Consider the following 25,052-nt stretch of genomic DNA (forward strand, 5'->3'; position numbering starts at 1 on the left):
ATTGATTAAATGGCACGGCTTAAATAAAAGTGGAATAACTTTTAAAAATATTACAAAATATGAATATTGCACAGATTCTTTCAAAATGGAATGGCTAGACAGAGAAGTATCCTAAAAACCAATCCAAAGAATTTCCTGTTTCAGCTTTGCGAACTGAATATTTTGAAATTATCCCTTTATGCTCATGAATTAAGTTCTTCTGTGGTTTTTTTGGTAATAAACTAGTTTCCTGAAGACTAATGATACGCGCACATAATATTACTGTAATATGTAATTGTTCATGTAAATAAACAGATAACAGTTTTGTGTTAACTCATGCAGAATTGCTACTTTTGAGAAAAATTCCTGTTGTTTCATAGGTCTAATTATTTTCCCGTTTCAGTTTCAGTGATGATTTCTTGAAAGTGAAATGCAAGTACAGGAACCTATGTTACAAACCATTTGGTCTGTAAACAGGAGCATGAAAAGGGGAGGTGCTACAAAATGCATACAAATTATTAGTCATAACCAAGATGAAGAAAGTTGGGGTTTAGACCAACATCACTTTAGACTTTGAATAGCAGCGTTACCTTGACCACAGTGCACTTAGTGTGCATTAAATTATATGTTTTGCAATCTAACCAGCAATAAATGCCAAATGTACATAATGCATCTATACTAAAGGTGACCTGTAAAGAAGAAATTATATGTCCTTTCTCGTAGTATTTACGTAATGATCTCAAAAAAAGTGTAATTTCTATTTTTTCCACATGTCAGTTGTATTAGAAATTCAGGTACTCTTTGGGTTAGCAGCTTATATGGTGTCCAGAGAACTTTTTAATTGAGACAACACAAAAACTAAAGAAGCAAAAATTGCCTAGTCCTGGCCATAAGCTAGGCAATAAAGGACAGCTTATGTGGTTGCTGCTAAAGAAGAGAATGGATTTTCATAAGCATAAAATGCTCGTCAAAACTAATAATTTCAGTGAATGATTGAATTTTACAAAATTGATAAGTTCCAAATTATTTTTGAGAAAGTATTTGGTGTAGAGGCTTAATTTTACATTAAGTTGTATAGAGTAATACAGAAGTCATCTGAGACTGCTTACAAGAATTTTGCAAACTTGAGCTAGTCTTCGGTATGAATGCCATGAAAACCCAACAGTTGAGTAAAACAAAGGCCTTCAGAGGTGTTCTTTCAGGTGTTTAAAGAAAAAACAGAATACTGATATGCTTCTACTTCTGTTTTGTGAACGTTTTTGCTGAGTTCGGCTTATCCCTTCACCTAACACCAAGTCATTTCTATCGTTTGTGGGCTTATCAGGGCAGTAATATTTGGGCTTTAGTCACTGCACAGAACTTTCTTTATGCGTTCCTGCCGCGTTTTACACGCGGGAAGGTCCCACCTGTCCGGCCGGGCTCCCGCCGCGCTGCGCCCCAGCGCTGCCGCTGCTCGGCCGCCGGGACGGGCGGAGCGGGGTTTGCCTTCAGCACAATTCGGACCCGCCGCGCGGCACCGGCAGCACTTATCGAAATCTTTTTCACGGTCCAACGAGAGGCAGGCCAGGCTCCGGCGGAGCAGCACCGCGGAGCCAGCGCCACCGCCACCCCGGGCACACCCGGGAACGCATCTCCCGCCCCGGCGGGGCATCGGCGCCGTCCCGCCGCCCGCACCTCCGCCCCGGAAGGGCGCGGCGGCTGCTCCCTCCTGTTCTGCGCCTCACCTTCCCCCTTCCCCTCGCTCCGGGCAGGGCGGGAGCGCGGGGGGCAGGGGAAGGGGGGGCGGAGGGAGTATGCACTATCACTTCCTATCTCCCCCAGTGCTCCCAGTTCCCTGACAGTACTGCAAGTACGGTTCTCTGGCTCACTCCAGTGCTCCCAGTATCATTCACTGTCTCCCCCTCATTGCTCCCAGTTCCCTCCCAGTGTCGATCCCTGGCTCGCCCCAGTGCTCTCAGTTTCCTCCAGGTGCTCCCGGTATGAGCCCCTGGCTCCCCACGGTCCCGCCCCCATCTCCCCCCCATGCTCCCATGCCATCTCAGTATTCCCAGGGTCACTATCTGGCTCCCAGTCCGTGCTCTCATTCCATCCAAGCTCTTCCAGTATTGCTTCCTGTCTCCTACCAGCGTTCCCACTTCTTCCCTACTGAACCCAGTGTCACTCCCTGGCTTTTCCCTCCCAGTGCACCCAGCATCACTCTCTAGCTTGTCCCTACGCTTTCAGTTCCCTCCCAGTATCCCTCCATGTCTCCCTTCAGCTCTCCCAAACCCGCTCGCGCGCCACCCCCGCGCGCAGCTGTTACCGGTCGCCCCTCGCGCGCGGGACAGGAGGGGGAGGGGGAGCGGGAGAGGGCGCAGGCACGGGCACGAGCACGAGCGGCGGCGCGCGCATGCCCGCGCGCCCGCCCCGCGTGACGTGCGCGCGGCCGGGAGCGCCCGGCAAGATCGGAGCGGCGCGAGCCGGGCGCGGGCCGGGCCGGTACCGGGCGGGCGCGCGCGCTAGGAGGTGCGGGGGGAGCGGCGGGGGCGGCCTCGGCCCCGCCCGCCGGATAAAGCCCCGGAGCGGGCGGGGGGTGGGAGAGCCGATCCGGGCAGCGGCTGGCGGCGGCTTCTCTCCGCCTCCTCTCCGCGAAAGTGTAGTGGCGGCGGCGGCAGCAAGCGGCAACAGCAGCAGCGACGGGGGGTATGCGGGGCCCCGGGGCGCCGCGCCGCAGCGACGGCGGCGAGCACATGGCATAGCCGGAACTGGCGGCGAGCGCCGGGCCGGCGTCACAGCGGGTCCGGCGGGGCGAGCGCGGCTCCCTGCATGTGGGAAGGGAGGAAGCGAGCCAGGGAGCCCGGCGGCACCGGCGAGCACCCGGCGGCGCGGTCCTGAGCCGGCCGCCCGCCCGCCATGGATTGCAGCCTCCTGCGGACCCTCGTGAGCCGATACGTGAGTACCGCCCGTGCCCCTCGCACCCCAGCGGGGCGGGGAGCGCCCGCCGTGGCCCCGCGCTCTCGGGAAGGGCTCGGTCGGGAGCTGGGCGGTCCCATGACCGGCTCGGCAGCCGGGGGAGCCCCGGGGGCTGCCACACGTGATGCCCGGTGTCAGCGGGGGATGCAGCGGCGGGTGTCGATGCGCTCCCTGCAGCCCGCCCGCCCCACGGGACTGTCCTTCGCTGAACCAGAGCGGCTTGACCTGAGTTCAGAGCACTGTAGTTTACAGTGTGCTGCGATCTGTAGTTATTAGGGCAGAGAAAGTGTCCAGTGGTTGTGGGGGCTTTTTTGTTTGGTTGGTTTTGTTTAGGTTTTTTTCCCCTTTTCTTCCTGTTACATTGTCTCAGTCAAGCGGCGTTTTTGTGGAATTGTCCAATTTAAATACACTGGCGAATGGTCGGAATAGTCCCAAGTTTTTGTATCTGTGCGTAGTAAGATTCAAACACGCCAGACTTGAGAGTACAGCGGTGAGAGAGAGTGTGAAAGCCCACCCGTACCCCCTGAAAGAACAACTCGGTAGCGCATTAGGGTGCATCCAGGTGTAGGCTGAAGTGCGTCAGTTGGGTGCGAGTCTGGTTCCACTGAACCCCAAACAAATGCTCAGGATAATGATTTAAGTAGATTGGTAGAATGCCTGTAAGTGTGGGGCTGTGCAATAAAAGGGATGGGGACAACCAATACCAGGAAACTGCAAATTTCTGCTTTTGGGTGTAGAAGAAATTTTTAAAAGGTAGGGAGAGAGAATTTGGATTTTCAAATATATATGACTTTTTACCCTATGCAAAAATTCCTGTAATTAAGGAAACTTTGGTGCTCTGACCAAGGAAAAATAAATACACTTAGATTTGTGTGTGTCAAGAGCTGTCTCCACATAGTACAGGCTGAAGTCTGTCTTTTTGAAGCACAAATGAAGAAAAATAGCAGAGGTGAAAAATGGTTGGATTTTTTTCTCCTGTTTGCAATAGAATATTATGTGCAATGATGAGAGAATGGAGAGGTGAATACTGAAAGCAACTGTGTGTATGGATCCTTAGAAAGCGGCCCTGAGGAAGAATACTCAAACTAATATGCATATTAATAATGAGGTATAAGAGAAGCAATAGTCTCTATGGATATATAAAGCTCAGGTGAGCTGTGCTGAGGTCTGAAGCAGGTGGGATCACTTGGGGTATAGAGATCTGTCAGTGCTGATCTAACTTTAGATTTAGTTTAAGATTTCTTTTTTTATATGTGCTCACATCTAGAACCTGTACAAAAGGCGCATTCATTGTGCATAGAGCAAGCATACTGTTAAATCTCGTCTGCACAACATTGTTACTAACCTCTTTCTAACTAGGCTTAAGCATCAGATATAAAGGAAACAGAGTGGCTAAACTAGGTGTAAATGAGAATACGGTATGTTGAAAATAATGCACTTGAGCTTTTAAGTTGAGGACTGTCACCACTCTCCTGCACTGCTGATGAGGCTAATTCAGCAGTCTAAAAGATAAATGAAACATTATTAAATCCCATGTGAGGAAGGGTTCCTATTTCCTGGGTTACACTACTTTCTGTATTGTATATATGCCAATAGGCTATGCCTAGGTAATGGCCCAGCTGTTCCAGGCTGCCTTATATATTTTCACCTGTTGCTTCTTGTTCTTCTGCATGCCTCCAGTGTCTTAATTTAGAATTCTTTCTTCCAAGGAGAGGTAATTTTGAAAAAAGCCGCTGTAAGTAAATTTTTGCTCGTCATTTCATTAAGGCCATTAATATCTGGCAAGCTGATGCTTGTGTTGCACGTTTTCTTTTTTTATCTCCGCGGTTCAACACTTTTGTACATCTACAGCAGTGAAAATGAAACGTAGTAGTTGGAGTGCTGGGCGTGAAACTGGCTGCAGTGCATGAGTAGCAGATGCACACGTCAGCAGTATCACTCTGTAGTTTTTCACCAAAGCTCTGTGCACACCAGTCAGACCACACAGGTGGAGATGTGCTTACCACTTTCCAAACTGCTTTTTAATTAGGCAGTGACTATTCTGTGAGGAGAGTTGGAGTGGATAGTTACATCTTGTGTTTCTTTCAAAGTAAGCTCAAACTTTGGTTTAGTTAAAATCTGTAAGGAAACTTTTCAATGGTCAAGGGCCTAGAGGTACAAATCTGTGTCCTGCAAGTTGTGTCCTGGTCATGTTCAGCTGCAGGTCCTTCCTAGAGCAGGCTGGTCTCAGGATTATCCTGAGAACCTTGGCTGATGCAAACTGGAGATGTTGTTCGGGTAGCCGGGAGCTCTTCTAGTACTATCTTGGGATAACAAACAGTTGCTATGTGATGTACTAATGGAGACTTCTATTAGAATGGTTTCTAACATTTCTAATGTCACTTCTTGTGTGTCATTTCTTTCCTGGTGCTGGACATAAAGACATAAGTTAAATACAAGGGTTCTTGTTATTGTGAAGATCCTCCCCATTCCCCTTTCCCTTACTGTGCAGTTGCTGTCCTGAAGCAGTGCAAAATCATACATGTTTCCAAGGCCCTGTGGAAGAATAGCAATGACTGGGTGCTGCAAGTTTCCTGGTTAGCATTTTCAAATATGTCTGTTGTTTTACCTGCATTGAGTATCATGTTTATGTCTTCCAGGCATTGAACACTTTAGCCATGTGGGCTGAATGAAATAGATGTTCATCGTGCTTGTCATACTGGAGTTCATATCTCTTCACCAAGAGATGGTGTAGTCTCTTAGACAGACAGAGGGAATTATGTCTTTATCTCACTAAATTTTTAAATTTACATCCTTTTTCTGCCTCTTTAAATCCTCCAAACTTTGCGGTTTTTCACTTCAGCTCTTGCTTCCTGTTACCATTACTGCAACCATACACAATTTACAAGGACTAATGGGGAAGAAACACTTTCTCTAGAAAAGGTACTTGCTTCACTGCAGTACAGCTGACATGAAGTTCCTTATACTTTTCTAAATCCTTTGTGATTCCTCTAGCTGCTATACAGCAATGTAACTTTTCTTAATTGTGTCTAATGAGGTTACTCTCTATATTTTGCTGCTTTAAAATGTGTGTGAGCTATAGTAAAGGCATCTTTAAGTCACAAAACAGAAACATCTTTATATATAGCTTTTCTACTTTGTGGAACCATAGGAACTAAATAAGCTTTCTACAGTAAGATAAATAGGATAAATTTTTACAACTGTATTGTTTAATTTACTTTCCCAAATAATGGAAGTAATGGTTTTATGGGGATAGTGTGAAAATTGCCTTGGGGAGGGCTGCACTTCTTGTTACATACTCTATAAAAATATTACCTCTTTTTCTGAATGTTGCTTTTGCATCAGGCAATATGTTCCTCTGTCTTCTCCTTGGATTGTTTGTGTATTCCCTAGAGGATGTGGGATACCCCAGGGGTGGCAGCCTCACAGCCAGAGAATACAGAATTAACATGTGCTATCCTGTAAATGTCATGGAGAACCTGCTATGTGCTCAGCAGTACACTATTTAGGGTAAAAACAAGCAGACAATGGCAATTGAAACTGTCTCCATGCAAGATTAACTTTTGTTTTATAGTTAGATTATTTGGGACACTGTGTGGATATCATTAAGTGATGTGTTCTGCCTGTATAACTGCAGCTGCATTAGTTTTCTCTGGTGACTTATTTCTTGCTTATCTTAGGACTGCTGAAGTCCCTCCTCTTCACAGTCAAAGGATGTCTAATAATATTAAAAGAAGTCTTGGTGACTTCTTATCTTTCATAGAATGAACACTTTTCTTAATGAAACCTGTGCACATGGTAAATAAAACCTGTGTATTCATGGTAGCTGTTTATGGCTGAATGTGAATTTGAATATATCTGGGCAATCTGGGAAGATGCTGCTCTTTAGCATATGAATGTTTGGACACTAAATGATTGCTAAACGTCTTGCAGCCTATAGTGGCAGTCTGTTCTGTATTTGTAAGACAGCTGGCCCTCATCACTAAAAATTCCTGTCCATGTATGACTTTGGGCTGTATAGTAAATGCTACTGGGTCAAAGGTCTGTATTACTGAACAGTTTTGCCACAATGATGTAGTATATTTAGATATCTTGCTACTTTACTGCTTCTCCTCTTTCAGATTGTGCTGTTACTTCAGGATATTAAGTATTTGTTGCCTGTGTAAATATGTCCAAATGCGCATAGTAGGAGGTAAGATTTACTTCCAGAAGGAACAGGGATTTACTACAGCTCTGGACCCTGGGAAGCTGCTGGCCTATTAATTGTGCAGGTATTTCTGAAAAAATGGGTTTTTTTGGGAGATTGGAATAAATGAGCTTACAAACTGATGCTCTATTTTTCACTATTGTAGAAGTGGGTCAACTTTAATCAGTCTGAAAAGACTGACTAGTCTAACCAGGAAGTTATGTTAGGGGTTTCTAGCCCCTAAAACTAAGTTTCATGGCAGCCTGTGGCTTTTGGTCATGGTTTAGATGATTTTTCGTAGGTATTTTGCTTGTTTTTGTAGTCTTAGTAGACATAAATCAATATTGAGCTTCAGTTTATTTATATATCTAGCTTTGATACAGCAAAGGTTAATAACTACTTTGACTTGAAAGTTGGCAAAATTATAAGTGTTGGTGCTCAGTATTTGTCTTAAAGGACAATCCATTTATCAAGTGTTTCAGATAAGTTCAGTTAATACATTTGAGGGTTCCCCTGTGGTCAGTTCTTGCTTTTGCTTGTATTTAGTCAGCTCTCTCTGCACCCTGGCAGATGAGTGTTACCTAGACAGCAGTAGTTTGTTTCTTATTCAGGGTGCCTGCTAACATAAGCACAGTTCTCTTCCTAGCTATCCCTTAAAATAAGTCAAAAGGTTTGTGTTGGGTTTGGTGTTTAGTTCCAGGGATATGACTTGACAAAATCTTAAGCTGTTTTAAATGTCATAAGTGTGTTTGTACACAGACTCTTCATGTACTAACTGTCCTGATGGTATGAAAGATGTTCCGTGTAGGAGCCATGTGTGTATTCATGGGTCAGGAATTAGTAACTTGTAGCTCTTAAGTGTCTGTCCCAGGTATGCAATGCATTTTTGTTATCTCTTGAACAAGTCTGTGTGTCACAATGTTTTCTTGAAACCTGAGATGCTTCCCATCTCATAGCTTTGCTTCACTGCAGGGACCAGTTCTTCCTGCTGTGGAAGGCATGATGAGTGGGTTAAACATCATGAGTAAGTTCTGAATTCCTGTTTCCCCAAGCACCATTGCTTTGTTATTCTCCTAGTTGCCTTTTTCTTTTATTTTTTTGGGAGAGTGGGTGTCTGTATGGAGTGCTGCCTGCATATTTTTCAGGAATTTATTTAAAAAAAGCAAAGTTTGAAAGTTATTACTTATAAGTTAATTCAGTTGAACGTTTACTGTGGCTGATAGGATTTGGCACTTCTGCAGATCTAACTAGCATTTCATACTGGTAGTGACTCCTGTGTTCATTCTGGTTTGTAATGTACTCTTTAAGGTATTTCAGTATTATCTGAGGGTCAAAAACCCCCACAGACAATCTCCCTTCCCACATCAATTATTTACTGCTGAAGGGCAATAAACATGAAGAATTGCATGGGCTTTGTTTTTTCCCTTTCCCCTACCCCATCAATTAGCTAATTTATACAAAAAAACATAATTTCCTTTTTCTTTTGAGAATAAACAAATGAAAATAGAACATTGCATATGTAAAACATTTCACTTACAGGAAGTCAGTGTACAAACTGGTTGCTATTGACTACAAAATATTGCTCATCTGCACTCATCAGATGCTCTCTCATAGTAGAAAACATTGCTTTTGGAGCATCTAAACTGTAGAAATAAAATCAAGAAAATAAATCAAGAACTTTTAATCTTGCTTTTGTTTAGCATCAAAATACTTGTTTCTTCAGAGGTGAGAACTGCACAGTTGCCTTTGTCATTTGATAACATGTTGTTTGATTAAAAAGAGTTTAATGTTGTTCTGCTTTGCCTTTTCTCAAGCACCACAGAATATCAATTCTGCAAGCAGGAGGCCTTTTCAAAATTATTTTTGGGAATGAAAGAGGACAAAGTACGACATAGCACATTTATAGCTTCACATCTCTGATAACCATTTCTTGTTGATTCTTTTCTCCTGTCATACAGTAGTAGTTGAAACAAGAAAAGTGTCAAGATGGAATGGGATTTTCTAGTGAGTCTGCTTTCTAAACTCCAAACACTTAGATAATAGTAACTGGGCTGCCAAGTAAAGCGTTCCGCAAATCCTGTAGCTGGCTGCTCTTTGTGGTGTTGAGATGGGGGTAATAAAAACTGTCCCATGGAACTAGGTTTGTGTGACTAGAAAACCATTGTGGTTTCTGAGGAGCTCCCGCGTGATTGACAGTGAGCTGTTTGCTGCGTGTCATGTGCAGGTGTGTCAGGGAGCAGAAACCAAGAGAAAACTGTGTCACAGAAGACTGAGCAGATGTTTTAGCACCTGTTATGCAACTGGATTCAACTTTACTGTGGTGGTTTGGGGTTTGTTTGTTTGTTTGTTTGTTTGTTTTTTAAGCAAAATAACCTGCTTCTCCTCATGTAAGTCTTTTAGGCTGATTGTATTTTTCCAGAATAATGCTGCTTATTCTAGTGGCTTACCATTACATGGGATAATGTAATATTTCTATTTGTATAATTGTTGAGGGATATTTCAGTTAAAGTTCATCCTGAGCTATGAAGCAGAATGACACTGGAATGCTATTATCTTCTCTGCTGTAATTGCCATGGCAACAGTTGCAGGTAGACAGGGCAAGTTGAGGATTCTTTTTCTATATCATATGTACACCAGCTGTTTTTCTTCCCTCTCAGTAATGACACTGAGAAGCCTGTGGCACAAACACACTGAGTCATCATGAAAAGTGTTTTGTTTTGGGTTGAGGTTTTTTTTTCAATTTAACTTTGATTTTAATTTCCTAAGTATTGAGTATTTGTGGCACTGTATTAAAAATGCACTCTTTTTAGGAAGAAACTGGAAGCCTGGCCTGGATTGTTCTGGGAGACTGAGATGAGCCAGTGGCTGGGGAGTTTGTTTGGAACATCAGGGAAGACCACAGGCTGATAAATCACCTAAATATCTTTGTAGATCTGGATGTTAATTTCTTTGTGTATCTATCTTTTCTTAAGCCAGGGATGAGAGTATTGCCCATCTTTTCCATAGAGAGGAGTTGTAAGGGTACTTAAATGCTTCCATGTAACAAAATTAGCATGTTACAGGAAGACAACTGAGTGTGAACATAAGCCTGTAATGACTTTGTCTTAGGGTTGGGTTTTTTTGTTACTTAAGTGTTCCACACTGTTTCTCCTGCAAACTGATTTCCCTTTTGATTCCTCCATCTGCATGCATTCGCGTGCAGATGACCGAACATGTGCATCCTTAAATTGGGAGCTGTTCATTTGGTAATGTCAAGAATTATGCCAAGATTTACCAGAGATCCAGATGTGTATTGGTATTAAAAAAAAAAGTCCTTCATATGAGCTCTTGTGTCTGATTACTGAAGTATACCATGAAAGTGTGTTCTGGGATGCTTCTTACTTAGATCATTGTGGTCGTTACTACAAGCATGAAAGCTTAAGAATTTGGAGATTTCATAGAGACATTTTTCCATTTATTCTGCTCTTCCCTATAGTCTGATTTCCCTTTTGGAAATAGGAAAACGTATTTCCTTCATTAATCATTAAACTCATCTAGATACAGGGCAGGGTGAGGGGGAAATACTGTTTCTTTTTCCTGGTGACACTGACTAATCTCTTTGCTTCAGTCAAAAGAGGATTTCATCTAACCTATTTTGAATAGAGGATTAAGGACAATTAGGCTCTTCCTCTACTTCACCATTAAGATAGGATGTTGTGAAATCCTCTGAAAAGAACATCTGCTGATGTGCCATTAAAGTTTTGCAAAACTAATGTTAATAATCAAAATAGTTATATGCAGAAAAAGAAGCTTTGTGTATGAAGTACTTGCCTGGAGATAACTGTATGAATGAATTGGGGAGAGGGAAGGAATACTGATCTCTTTGCTCAGTAGTTTTTGTCTCTAATGCTTCTAAATTACGTTGTGGATTGGATATGTAGATGAACTGAAATGGATTTCGTGTGACCCAAATTGCGTTAGTAACTTGCGGTTCATGCTTAGCGTTATACGTAGTCTTTCACTTCTTTTCAAAGTACTATTAATGAGTTGTTAGCACAAATTATAATAATGAAGTACAAACACTGTTTATAATCTGTGCTTTTATAACTATTTTATGTTACTTATATTCATTATAAATGGCTGTCCTAGTTAGAACAGCTGGGACCGATTCATCACTGGATGGGTGTAGCCCAAACCTGTGTATTCTATAGCCTTCCATGCCATTTCCCGGAAACTGTTGTCAGTAGAGGCCTTCGAGGTGGGGGGATGTTCCTGTCCTCATGCCCTTTTATGGAATTCCCCACTCTGAGGGAAGGACTGAGCATTCTTCTATGGAATTCCCCGCTCTGAGGGAGGGACTGAGCATTCCTGCCTGAGCTGGAGAACATATAAACCTGGAGTTTTGGAACCTTTCCACCACTCGTGGGATCCAGAGGACTGCAGCTCACCGCTCTCAGCCAGACTGAGACCAACACCCTCGGCTGGGCTGCAATCACCACTTTGGCCGGACTGCACCCGCCGGCAGGTTTTTCCCTCTCCCTTTACTTTGGACTCGGGGGGGGCCCCGGGAGCACCGTTTTGTTTGTGCCCTGGGATGCTGGGTTGTACATTTGGGTTTTGTGGGTTAGGGCCGGTTGCTTGTCCGTGTGGTCATACTTATTGTATTATTTTATTAAATTGTTATTCTGACTTGTAATCTCTCTTTTGAGTTGGGTTGGTTTCCCCTGCTGGTTAACTTTTAAACCAGCACAGTGGCATCTCTTGAGATGAATCTGAATCAGCAGTGACATTAGATAGCTAACATGAAACTGCTGTACTTGTCAGGAGGTCATTACAAAATAAAACTGAAAAATACCGCTATTATTGGAAGATACACGATGTGCATAAGACAGTATAATGATTAATGGGAAGGAAAAATGTCTATGTGTATTTTGGAGAAGGTTTGACTATTGAATCCACCCCATAAATGATAGAACTGACTGCCTTCTGTGAAGAATGGGTAGTAGTACGCTGTGGAGCTTCAGAAAAGATAGTTGAATGACACTTGCCTCTGAGAAATTGCTCTCGTGGTCTTAATTTCAATACTAGCAGTTGTAAGTAGGCTACTGAAACTCATGGCTTTTCTAGTGTTCTGCAGAACACTAGTCTAGAGAGCTCAATCTAATCTTATTTTTTGGATGATAATATGCCTGAAGAAGGGTTGTCCAGAAAAAGATGAAATCTATTTATTTCATCTTATTCTTGAGGCAACTTGGAGTCACATAAACTGTATTTTCTCAGACTGGCATTAACCACAGTTCCAGAATGAGTGGAATGTGTGGCTCTGGGATCCCAAAGCTGACTTCAAGGAGAGTTGCAGTCTGCTGTTAAAATGTATCTGGTGTCTTTGCCTTCTGCTTGGGTTTGAGGCTATGGTGAGTAACAAATAGCATACCAATCACTGCATGAGTTTTGGGTAGAGTATAACAAATGTGGAGGAAATATTGTTGGGGAATTTGACATCCTGCTTATTCAGTGATATATATATATATTTTTTTTTAGAGGGAGAAGACATTATTTAAAATTTACCTGCATGAAAGTTCTTAAAAACCAGGCCACTCTTTAATTGTGCTATAAAATGTGCCTGTGTAGAAATACAGTCTTTGATTATGCAAAATACAATATATATGACAGAGGGTACTATAAAGGTAGGCTTAAAACTGTTTATTATTTTAGCTATGACTTGGTCAATAAACTTATGCTGAAGTATAATGTAACTAAGTTCAGGCTAGACATTTGGCTTTGGTCAAAAAGGCTCCTTACACTATAAGCAGATTTTCATAGATTAATGTTAGTCCTTTAGTTTAATACTCAGCACTTTCTCTGTAAACACGGAATGTACTGAAATGTTGTTATTCATTGGTGTATTGTGTGTTACAGAATGGCTGTAACTCCTTTCTAGTAAATTATGTGTAGTTCCTTTTTCTTTGATTTTTTCAGTGGAATTACATTAACAATAAGTGTTATGTTAAGAGCTACTCTCATCTTTCACATTCTAGTCTCCTGACTAACAGTATGATTTTTGGAAAATTTAACTCTAATAAGAACCTTCTGTTCATTTAGGCTAAAAAAAAAAATATAAAGATTTCTCAGGTAACATCAAGTATTATAAACATTGTCAAGTTAATTTAATGTTTAAAATCCAATATATAGGTTTTATAATGTCTTCTGCTGTCTCATTTTTAAAAATGTTTAGTATTTTTATCCTTTTGTACCAGGTTTTCAATTCCTGACTACCTTAAACTAAAGCAGTTCTAAGGGTTCTAATCCCATTTCTTCTTGACCTGAAGCTCTTTGTATATCCTCTCTATAACAGATATGTAGCCAGTTAAATATATGTTGCTGGTTGTTAACATCATAGGAGGGAGGATGGAGGCAGGTGGGTTAAAGCTAAGCTAAGAATTTTGTTTAATGACTACTGTTGAGCACAACTACAAAATTCTTTTACCTTCTAAGATGGAAACCCACCCTCCCCCCAAAAAACCTAACCCACGAGATTCTTCACCTGAAAATATGGTAGTTTTGTTAATCTCTTAAACAGTGTTAACTGACTGCTTGCTCTTTGCAGTTATCAAGTGACCAGATGACCTCATCTGGTAGGAGGTGCCTGTGTATTGGCACTAGGGGGGAAGAAGTGAAGGGAAAAGGGAAAAAAGCTCTTTCCTCAGTCCAGAACTGCATGATTGCTTTGAGATGATTCGTGGATACGTTGACTTCTTGATTCTGTAAGCTTTTGTCTGACATAAGGAGGTTGTTTCCATACTCGGTGGCTGTAATGACACAGAAGCAATAGGAAAGCTTCACGTACTTTCGTGAAGCAGTGCATAGTGCACATGAGCAGGTATAAAAACAGGTTTATAAAGGACAACTGAATGTGATTTTGCATCTCCTGTCTCCTTCAGCCCAGGAAGTCTCAAATTTGAAAGGCTTGTCTTTTTTCTTAAAAGAAAGTTCTTAAGCTTTCTGACTTGCTTCCTAAGAAGTGAAGAGTTTGAGCGTTTTTACCCTGTTAATGGTATTTGCTGTAACTTGTTCAAAGAGCTTTTATGTCAACATATATATAAAGTAAGGTTTTTGAAAAATACACTAAAAAAATTACTTGAGCCTAGATTTCTGCTGGGCATGTAGAATTAAAATATCAGTATTCCTTTACTATTTTCTTGCAAATTATAAGGTATTTTAAACTGAAAATAATAATGCTTTTACATGTGCATTTGCTTTCTGGCATGTTAAAAATGGTGACAAAAACCAAACAAAGTTTGCTTGAGTTGTGGTTATAGTTGAGTCATCGAGTGAGACTGCTGCAAATACTTGCAGACAGTCAGCTAGTAAGACAGTAGCATTGGCTTTTCTTGCTTTCTCCTGCTGCCTGCAGTCAGACCAATTAATTCTTCTTGTAATGACTACTTCTTGCTGCAGAATAGCAGCTGCTTGGTTATGTGACTTTTAGCTGATCTTTGAGAGTATTTTGATAAAGGGGAAAAGTGTTATGGCACTGTCAAATTCTTATCTATGTCTTGGAGATGTGGAGGGGAAAAGGAGAAATGTGGTCTTTAGAGTCCTGTGGACTCGAGCATAGGGAGCTTCCCGCCTGGCACTGTGCAGTTAGATTAGCATAGGAGTGGAAAAACATGTTTGTGGTGCTGCTGCTGACTGGAGGCAGCTACATCTTGTGCTTCCTTAAACTGATGAAAGGTATGATCTGGACTTCTCTTTGTTTTCTTGTAGTATGTAGAGAAGACCAAAGCAGAAGTGTTAAGTGGGCTGATGCAGTGGCATGTAGCTCTTGTAGTCTTGTAAGAGCTGTCAGAAGGGACTCTGGCTGTACAGAGGTTTGTGCTTTCTTTTGTCTTCTGTTTGGGATGTGCTGTTGGACTATTGATAGAGACGTGTTTCACTGTGCTGTCTGAGTGACAAAACAATTGGCTAGTGGCTTTATGTGGGTGCCTTCCTAGAGAGGCAACTGTTGCTCTGGGTTTGAAGCTGAAATGGATAATGTGGCAAGTTTCATTGTGAGGGGAAGAGTGCTGCCAAGTGCCAGAGTTCTAGACTGTGCTTCTGACTGGGATGAAGTGACATCCAGAGTGATGACTGATAGGTCAGGGACTGACTTGACAAGTTGGTGACATCCATGGAACACTGGCTTGTTTTGTGAGTAGTATCTGGCATCAGAAAAGTAGTTGAGAGAGGGATGGGAGTTAACACTTTATGTAAATGTCAAGAAGCTTTACGATTTATGAAATGAAGGGTAGTATTTGGGGGACAACATACTAGAAGGAATGTTACTTAAAAATAAACCAACCAGGAAGTAACTCCAGCTTTTCCTCCTTGAACTACCTCTGATGTGCATGCTCTTGTAGTACTTGTCATATGGCTTGACCTTCCTTTTAGTTGCAATCAAAGCATAATGATGGCGGGGGGGGGGAGGGGATGGAACAACCATTATATGCTTAAGATTTCCTCCTGTGTTTTTTAGAACATGTTTTATTGAAATAAGGATGCTAGCCAGCACAGGAATACTTTAAGATTGTGAAAGTCTATAGCACCTTTAACCCTTTCACAGGCAACTGTAGGAGATTGGTATTTTTGGTTTAGCATGAAGGCCAGTGTCAAATGCTTAAAAATCAAGGTTTTCATTGCATGAAGACAAGGTGTACATGATCTGATTCACTAGTGATATTTAGAATGAGTTAATTCTGAAAATAATTATTTAAACTCAGTATCTCTAAAGCAAAAAAAAAATATTTGTTAATATCAGATTGGTCTAAAAAAGCTTCATGCTTTTTAACACTGTTTTCATGAAAACTAACTAGATGATCTGGAGAGATGCCTTCTAACCTTCATTGTTCTGATTCTAAAGTAAGAACCACTGACTTCTGCTTAATGTTAACTTAAAGGAGAAAATACTCTTGCCTCTTTTGCAGCCATCTTGGTTTTCATCTCTGAGGAGATGGTAGTAATAAGACATCCTAGTTTAAAACAGGCTCTGTGGATAAAGCTCTGTGGATATCACATCTTTAAGTGATAACCCATGGACTCCACAGATTGTTATTGTGAGCAGTAATTATACTGCTTGGTGTGTTTGTTCATTCATGCTTTAGGATTGCCATAGCAGAGGTTCACAACAACTTCCCTGTGTTCATCACTCAGTAAAAACTACTGTAGGTGTAACTGAGGCTTTAACCTGGTCAGGTCCACATCAATTACAGTATGTCTCCTGGTTCATATTCCAGTTAAAGAAAAATTATTGCAGTCAGCCTATACATGGTTATTGTCATCATTCCCTACTCACTTTACCTGCTCATGTGGCTATTCCAAACATTTTTCCATCAAAAAAATGTATTTTTCTCAAACTACTGAAAAATTTGTTAAACTGTCTGATTCATGTTCCTTCATTCAGATGTTCATAGTATCTAAGGAAGTCCTAGCCTGAAAGTGGATGGTAGTGAGTAGCTAGGTGGGGGAGGAGCTGTAGATGGGAATCTCTTTGGGATCCTGAAGAAGCTACATGCCTAGAACTTAATTTGGAAGCTACTGTTGTGTCGGTGTGATCTGAGAGGCTGGAAGAGAAAAGCTACTAGACTTTAATTAGTAACAAATAGTGTGAAAATGCTTGTACCCTTGAGACTTAAGCTGGCCCATCTCAGCTTTCATGACAAGGTTGTTGTGTCACCATGGAGCTCTGACTGTGGGTGCAAGTGCTATGAAGAGTTGTTCTGGAGTTGCATTTAGGTGCTGAAACTACATGTGTGTTTAGTTTGGGGAGTATGGGAATAGTAGAAAGAAGATAGCAAATAGCAACAAGTCTAGACATCAGTATAAACAGAATTACTATTACATGTCATTACCAAGAAAATAATACTGGATTGCAGTAACAGGCTTTAAGCTGTTCTTGAAAGACTTCTTACTGGGTTAAGAGCTGATGAGAGTTTTGAAAAGGGTTTGCAGGCCCTAAGTTGAATAAAAGGTGAAGATGATTTGACTGTGAGGAAGGAAAATACAAAAGGAAAACCTCCCTGATCTCAGTGTACTTGACTTATCTTAAAATAGTTTAAGGCATATTAATGCAATGGGTCTCTATGTCTGTTTTAAAATGTCAAAGAGAGAAGGATGGTGAAAGAATATTCAGTGGAAGAGAAGGAGTCCTTGACTGAAAGAGAAGCTTGAGTGTTTGATATCATGCGCTTGAAGTCATGTGTTGTAATGAGTCCTTCTGTGGTTTCTGAGCTGGTGGCTGAGGGGAGGGGAAGCTATAAACACTTCTCTGTTCTCTACTTATGTGGTCAGTTGAAGCTTGGTGGAACTTTATTATTTAGAACTTGACCACTAAATGGACAAATTAAGCTGGCTTTCCTCCTTCTGATTTCAGTTTGCTCTTAAAAAAAAAAAAAGCAAAGTGAATCTACCTGCTTAAGTGGTTTAAATTGGGATGCACTCTTAAAAGAGATGTGTTCTAAAAGAGGATCTGGAAGCTTTGACAGAGTTCTCCAGGAAGAAGATTTTTCTTCATCTCTTTGAAGTAGACATCTGAAGAATTAATGATACTCCTCCTATACTAGGCTCAGCCTTTCCATCCATTTACATAAAACAATCTTTGCTAAAAATTTTTATTTTCATTAGAAAATGTGTTAAAACATCTGGTCTTTGCCCTGTTCACAGATGTGTACTCTGTTTCCAGCAGCCTTCAAAACACCAGAGACATTCTTGAAAAGGCTTAATTTGTGAGTTTGAGATCTAGCTATAATAGATACCAGAAATTATACAACCCCTTGCTCTGGATGGCATCTAACAGCCTCACATGACTTGCTAAAGCACTGTTTGTCTGGCTTTGCTTCCTCTGCGGGTGGTTCAGGATGCTCCATTTTTCCATGCCTTATCTCAGATTATACTGGTCTTTAAACCCAGTGCCTCAATTTCTCTTTAGTGCCACCTCAGCTAATCTTACTATGGATCCTGTTTCTTCTGAAAAGTCTTTCTTTAAGGTCTTTTTCTGCTTATGTCTCCTGGTTCATTGTTCCCCAGTTACCTTCCTTTAGCCTGTATTCTTACATCAGTAGAGTGCCTCTGCAGTTCTTTGCCCTAACTTGCCTAGCTTTTTGTATGCACCCCTTTTGAGAAGTTACAGGGAACAGTGTAGTGAACTCCAGGTGAGTTCTCCCAACTGAGACATTGCCTCCCTTCTTCCCACGGTCTGATCTGTGTCATCTGGTCCTCAGCTGACCAGATCAGCTGTTGCTATGTGGTGACCTTATACAGGAAGGATAAATTGACCCTTGCTTCCTTTGAAGATCCCACAGCCTTCGGTGTTTGGAAAACTACAACCAACAAAACATGCTTTTGTTATCTCCCTCAAACTGAGATGAAGTGTGTGACTGAAAGTATTATGCTACACTAGGTTACTAAATATATTTTTGCATGACATTCTTATACTAAAAAGAAAAACACAATGATAGTCATTTCCCGTAATGATGAGAGTACCTTCTCTTGGTGGACATCAGTGCCAGAACTTTATTTTAGTACCTTCTGAGTCGTTTGTATAGAAAACAGAGCAGCTGTCTTGGCAGGCTGTGCTAGAAAGAAGTGCAGTTCCTAATTTAGTATGTATCTGATTGATGCATTTGAAAGTGGCAGTTCAGACTGGCAGCAAAAGAAAGCTGCTGCTGAGCACAGTAGTGTTTAACTTATGATAGTTCCTTCTGTACAAGGGGGAAATGTTAGTGTGTTCACCCTCTGCCCTCAGAAAAATGGATTGCAGAATGGTCAGTGTTGTAGCCTGGCTGCTTGTTACTAGAAGGGAGTTGGAAAATAAAAGTTTCTTTTGAAATAGGTGCCTTGCTGCCTTGAGGCTGAAGGCCTTGAAACTGGCCTACTAGCTATAAACCAAGTTTTGTACCTGGGAGAGCCACCTGAAAATATTCCCAACCAGCATTATTTTGGTCTGTCCTGGTCTGTTTCAGATTTTTCTTTATTTAAAAAATAATCTGATGCTCAGGCAGGGAACTTTTTACGAGGCCATTGGTTGCTACTGGGTCACTTCAAATAAAACTTAAAATTTGGAAGCTTGTTCTTACAGGCATGTAGTTTGCAGGAGACTGTAGTATGTAATACTATCTTGTAGCAGTTTTATAGAGAGAGCAAGAGGCTGAGGGAAGCATGTTCCTTTGGCCTTGTACTAGAGACTTATTGGAAAAAATGCAGTGTGTGCTGAGGCCTGCCAAAAACCAGCAATTGTGATGGTTATTGCTGCCATGCAAGTATATCTCATTGATTGGGATAAGCAGTTGTACTTTTAAATCTGAAAGTTGCAGCGGGATTGCTGAGTCTCATCATTGTTCTGTGTGCCTGTTGCCTTGAGATATGGTTATATGAGTACTGCCAGGGCAATTATCTAAAAAACTTGGTGAAAAAATTGATGTAATGTAAGACTGAAACTTTCCTTTGGTGACAGGGGATGGGCTATTGAAGACTGTTATGTTAAGGCTCCTGCATTTTTCATCTTATGGCTGGTTTTGTAGGTGTCACACTCCTAGTTAGATTCCTTAAGTTTGCTGTTTTGAAGGTAGAAGTGTTGCTGGCAGAGGGGGATAGATATAACTTCATTGCATACATGAAATTGGTAAATACTTATGACCTTTCTAGCTTTGTAATATACGCTGATGGAAAGCTTGGAAACAAATTGGTTGTCTTTTTGCTTCATTAAAATGTTTTCCTAAAATTTTTTTCAGGTAGTGACAAATGTCCTTTTTATGGAAAACTCTTTGACGCATGTTGACCTTAAAGAAAAAGGTTAAGCTGTCTCATGTGGCTGATTTTTGTCCTGGAAAGAATTAGCAGTGAAAGTTAGGCTGTCAGCTTTGTTTGCATTTCACAGCTATTGTGCACTTGCCAGCATCTTTTAAATGTTTTAAATGTAGCTTTTGTATTTTTCTAATGCATAACATTTGTATGCAGTGTTTCTTGTGAGGATGCCAGAACAGCCATATAGTAAATATTTAATAAGAGTAGTAAAGATTTCTTGTTCTGAACCGGCTCAGTCCTGATCTAAAGGAAGTGAAATAGCCATTTTAAATTATTTATGAAATGCTGCACATAAGGAGACTGGGTTTCTTTGCTTTATGATATACAGATGGCAAGAGTAAAGGTCTTGGTTTAGTTAAGACATAAATAATGTAGGTGGGTTTTAAGCATGATAAAAATCTAAGTAATCCCACTTTTATGGCTGAAGAATCCAAGATGGTGGCTGTAGTACAGGTTGGATGATGGAAATTCTCCTGTTGCTCCATACTTCAGCTGACTCAATTTTAGGAGAGCTCACTTTGTTATCCTTTATCTGAAAAGCATGAACTGTTTGCTTGAAAGTCTTAAGAGGACTTGTCTTAAAAAATTATTTTTTAAGATGGTAGACATGGCTATCAACGTTCATGGGAACATGAATTTCTCTTGTGATATACCAGTATTTAAGAGACAGTGATGATTGGTATATTTATAACTTCAGTGTAAGGGGGAAGAAGGTGAAGCAGGTGTGATTGATGCTTTGAGCATCTAACTAAACATGCAAAAAGTACTCTTCCCTCTTTGTTCAAATCCAAAAGAGACGAGGGAAGGGTTGTACAGAAGTAGTGAGGTGTGGAAGGCAAAGGAAATGAAAGAAAAAAACCAGTGTGGGTATCCCCCTGTCCTGAAATATAAAACTTAAAGCACAAGCTCTTGAATGTTTAGTCAGTTGAGATGCCCTGTGTCTGCCCCCTCTGCCTTTCCTCACTATTAATGTTTAATTTCTGTTGTGTGGAATGAAGAGTGTTAAAATAGAGGGGAAATGTGAAAACTTCTGAAAAAGATAAGTGCTTATCTACTTTTCACAGCAAGGACCGAGTATTCGAGGAGTTAGCTCTCTGCTGAGAATGGGCTTCCTTTCAGCATTACCACTTTCATAAGTGTTCAGGATTTTTGTGTGTGTTGGGTTGTTGGGCTCTCTTTTTTTTGTTTGTTTGGGTTTGTTTGTTTGTTTGTTTTTTGTTGTGGGGTTTGTTTTGTTTTGTTTTGTTTTTCCCCTAGAGATCACAGCTCTCTTCAGGGATAATAAATATTTATTTCAAAACTGAATCTGTGCTAGTGATGGGAGACGTGTACTGAGATTGCCTTTACCCAGCTCACTGTAGACCTTTACATGTAATTCTGGTCTGGTAAGAAGCCACTATAGTTTCTAGAGCATGAAAAAAGAGAATGAGCAAGATTGCCTGGCAAACAAATAAGGGCTGTGCATGAGAGGAATAATCCTTTTTTTTTTTTTTTAAGTAAAAAGCTCAAACATGCTTTCTTTCATGCCTCAAGTCTGTTGTTTACTTTGATGTTTGGATTTATTTTACTTACTAGTATTAATTTCTTTCTTATTATCCTCCAAACAAGAAAATAAGTTGCCTATCATAAGTTAGAGTGTATCTGGAGTGAAAACATATTATATTTAAAAATACATGATTGTGTCCAGCAACTTTTACCTTCAGTTATCCATATTCATTTCTTTGCAAATCAGGAAAGACAGATTCAAAGTAGCACCCATGGAAGTTAAGCTCCATAAAAAAATCAACTTCTTGCTTTTACACTGTATCTCGGGGGGATTGTAGTTCTCTCTTCATTTATTTTCCTTTAAAATAAACCCATTCTGAAAACATTAACTATGCTTATATCTGACTGGTTTCCATTTCTGTAGAAGGTGAGCTTTCAAAGCAGTAGTTCAGTGCCACTCTGAAAATGCTGATAGTAACTCTGTTTTATGAACCTGTTATAATTTAGTTTGGGCAAGACAGGAAGATGAAATCCTTGTTATTGAGATTGTTTTGTTGTTGGGTTTTTTTTTACATTGTAGAGTATAAGCTGGTCTTAATAAATACATATGAATATTATCCAATACTTTACTGCAACATTAAAAAAGATTTTAATGATTTGTGGTTTTTTAATAGAACATTAGGTTTGACCTAAATCTACTCTGGTTTGTTTCAGAACGTGGTGGTGTGTATTGAAGTGATGGATATATTAAATGCAAGAAATGATGAAATTGAACTCACCTTTTTCACAGTGATAATCCTTCAGTATAAGAGGCATGAAAGGAGCTTTTGCCAGTGGTATAAAAAAATCTTTCTACCAACTCTTGATTTCTCTTGAGGGACTGAAGTAGAGCCTGCATGTTAACTTTCTAACAGTTGTGCATGCTGTATTGTTATTGAAAGACATGACAGCAGAAGCATGCATGTTAATATTGCTGGATCTGGAAAGAATTACAGGACTTCTTTTTGTGTCCTGAAACATTCCATGGAATAGGCTTGACTATTTTAAGCCATTTCTTTTTGGGGCAATGAAGATATAACTGCTTACTGTGAGCTTATGTATATGTATACAAACATGTATATAAAACTCTTTTTGTGGAAACAAATTATGTGTTGTAGATACCAGGGATATAGATGCTAATAGGAGAAATGTGACTGGGTGAGCCAGATAACTAAATGTTTTTAGTTTTGTTTTGATTATTTTTTTTTTTTAATACTGTCTCCCATGTTTCCTGCAGAAAAGCAAGTGGCTTAACAAAACAAACAGCCAATTTCTGACTCACGTCTGGCTGAATCGTCATTTGGGTTTTTCTGCCTCTATGTGTGAAGCTTCTGAGAAACCTGTTTCTTGCCTGTGTTGTGCTCAAGAGCCTTTTATAAGCAAGTGTTTGCAGTTCTCTGCTGTCCTTTCCTGTCTGCATTTTGGGACCTCTTCATAGAGGGTTAAGTCCATGAAATAAGTGGAGGGGGAAAATAGTAGCTTAGATAGCTTTCTGATTAAAAAAGTGACCTAGAGAAAGGGTGATAAAGTAGATTCTTCCAAAATAGTTAACGATCAGCAAGCTATGCTTTCGACAGAAAGATAAGCTATAAACGCATTGTCTGTTTAGCAAATGCTTTTCTTGTGGAAGGTCTTAATACTCTTGAATATTTTTGGTTGACTAGTTGCAGGTGCATGCAGACTTCTGTGTTGTCTTTGAGCTCTCTCCATGCTTTCCATGTTCTAATGTGACTGTGGGTCATGCACTTTACCAATTCTGATACATAAAAACAATTCTCATGGAAAAGTGGTAAGCAAGTGAAGAGCTGCAATTTGGTGTGGAGGAGAAGCAGGGAGGGAGTGAAGCTTTAAAAGTGATACAGAGCATATCGTGTTGAGGACTGGGACTTTAATTTCATACTTTAACTATTTTAAATATTTAAAGAATGAAACACTTGTCAGTGTAAATCAGCTTAAGTGTAAACCCGAGAGAATGCTTAGACCCAGTTCCACAGGTTGTTTGTTAGGACACTTACTGAGAGGTAAGTGCTCCCTGCACGAAGAGAGCTCTTTCTGAAGCATAGGAATCTGCAGGGTATCAGGGAGTCAAAGTGTGAGAAACTGAGAAGTATTGTTTTTCTGGTTGTTTCTGCAGAAGTCCCTGAAGGCTTCTGTTGCAGTTCATTTAGTTTGAAGGATGCCTCCCTGATGAATACACTGTAAAGTATGTTTTGTTCTCTTGATTAGCAATATTGCTGGGAACTGCAGTGCTAACATTAGACTCATCTACTACTACAGCGATATATGATAAAAGCCTAATCAGTAGAAGCAACTGCTCAGACAGTAATGACTCTTTCCTTCAGTGCCATATTTATAACATTGATGACCTAGAGTAATGTGACTCTTGAACTGATGGAAATAAATGGGGAAGGAAGATGGTGTTGCTTGCATAAAGAATTGGAAAATATTTTCTAAAATCAATACAAGGTTTCTATCTCTTTGTAGTTTTTTAATCTGGTGGCATTGCATACTACTATGTCATTTAGTAAAAGGTAAAGTCACTGAATTATGGTTAAGTAAATTCTTTGAACTCAGAATAAAGCTTTGTTAATTTTCTTGGCAGTTACTGCCCTTTATTGCACTCTCGAAAAACCCTGTGTTTTAATCTTAGAGGATAAATCCCTCACAGTGTATTGTGATGATACATATAGATGTTACCCTACTTCTATGTATTAAAGAAAAAAATCCCTTTTTACTGTAGAGATATTTTAGGATGTGCCTCTAATGTAGTGTCTGTTCCTTGTGTCTGCATGTTTAAAGCTTTTACGTTGTAATGCATCCTGTATACTGCTGTTATGCATTGTGGATAAGTAACTTCATTCTCTCCATTACTGGCACAGCTTTCTAATATCTTGTAGAATGGCCTTCCCTTTCTATGTTCTCCAGCACTGATACTGTCTGTGAAGCATCCTTCCTTTTAACTAGCATTATACGATATGAGTCTGCTTCAAGGGAAAAGTGTTGCTCTCATTTTTCCTGTCATCAGGCCTGTTACTGAGAAAGTGGAGCTTGACAAATGTCTCCCAGTGGCAAGTAAACATTTGAAATTTTTTGGTTTGTATCAGAATTGTTCTTGAATTTTATTTTATTTTTTGCTAAGACAAGTGTAAGGCACCAAAAATGAGTGAAGGACACTCTGGGGTCTGGCATGCAGTTTAGACTTCTCAAGAATGAAATGATATCGGTTGAAGCCTTAAAAGTAAATGGCAAAAGCAAAGCTTGAGCTATCACATCAGGTCATCTGAGAGTCTTAAAGCTGAAAATGGCATGTGACTGATAGTTCTACATTGCCAAGAAAACCTAGTGAACAAAATGGCTAAAGGAATAAATCATTAGACATTTAGATAGCAATTCCAAAGCAAGTAATTTTATTGTAAACCAAGATTATTAATCTTCAGTTTACTGTTCTGTGTCAGTGTGTAGACTGAGTTGTAAGATGGCAACTATTTAGCTATTCATGTGCCCAGTTCTTAGGAGGATAAGCCATCTGATACAGCTGGTATCAGATGAATTAAAGCTTTTTAGAAAGAGATGTGTGTTGCCCCTTCCCTCCCCC

The 25,052-nt window shown here is 40.4% G+C and overlaps 1 protein-coding gene across 4 annotated transcripts in view; it reads left to right on the plus strand.

Annotated features, from left to right (window-relative positions):
- The first annotated feature begins 2,747 nt into the window (after positions 1–2,747).
- ATP11A (ATPase phospholipid transporting 11A) overlaps positions 2,748–25,052 on the plus strand; it is a 112,650-nt gene continuing 90,345 nt past the window's right edge. For all 4 annotated transcript variants that reach the window (XM_027640199.1, XM_027640204.1, XM_027640212.1 and 1 more), the window contains exon 1: positions 2,748–2,910. In XM_027640199.1, coding sequence (XP_027496000.1) covers positions 2,872–2,910 — 39 coding nt within the window. In that variant the 5' untranslated portion in view covers positions 2,748–2,871. The remainder of the gene's footprint in view (positions 2,911–25,052) is intronic.

Source organism: Corapipo altera, unplaced genomic scaffold (assembly GCF_003945725.1).
Source record: "Corapipo altera isolate COAL_440 unplaced genomic scaffold, ASM394572v1 0, whole genome shotgun sequence".
Taxonomy (NCBI): domain Eukaryota; kingdom Metazoa; phylum Chordata; class Aves; order Passeriformes; family Pipridae; genus Corapipo; species Corapipo altera.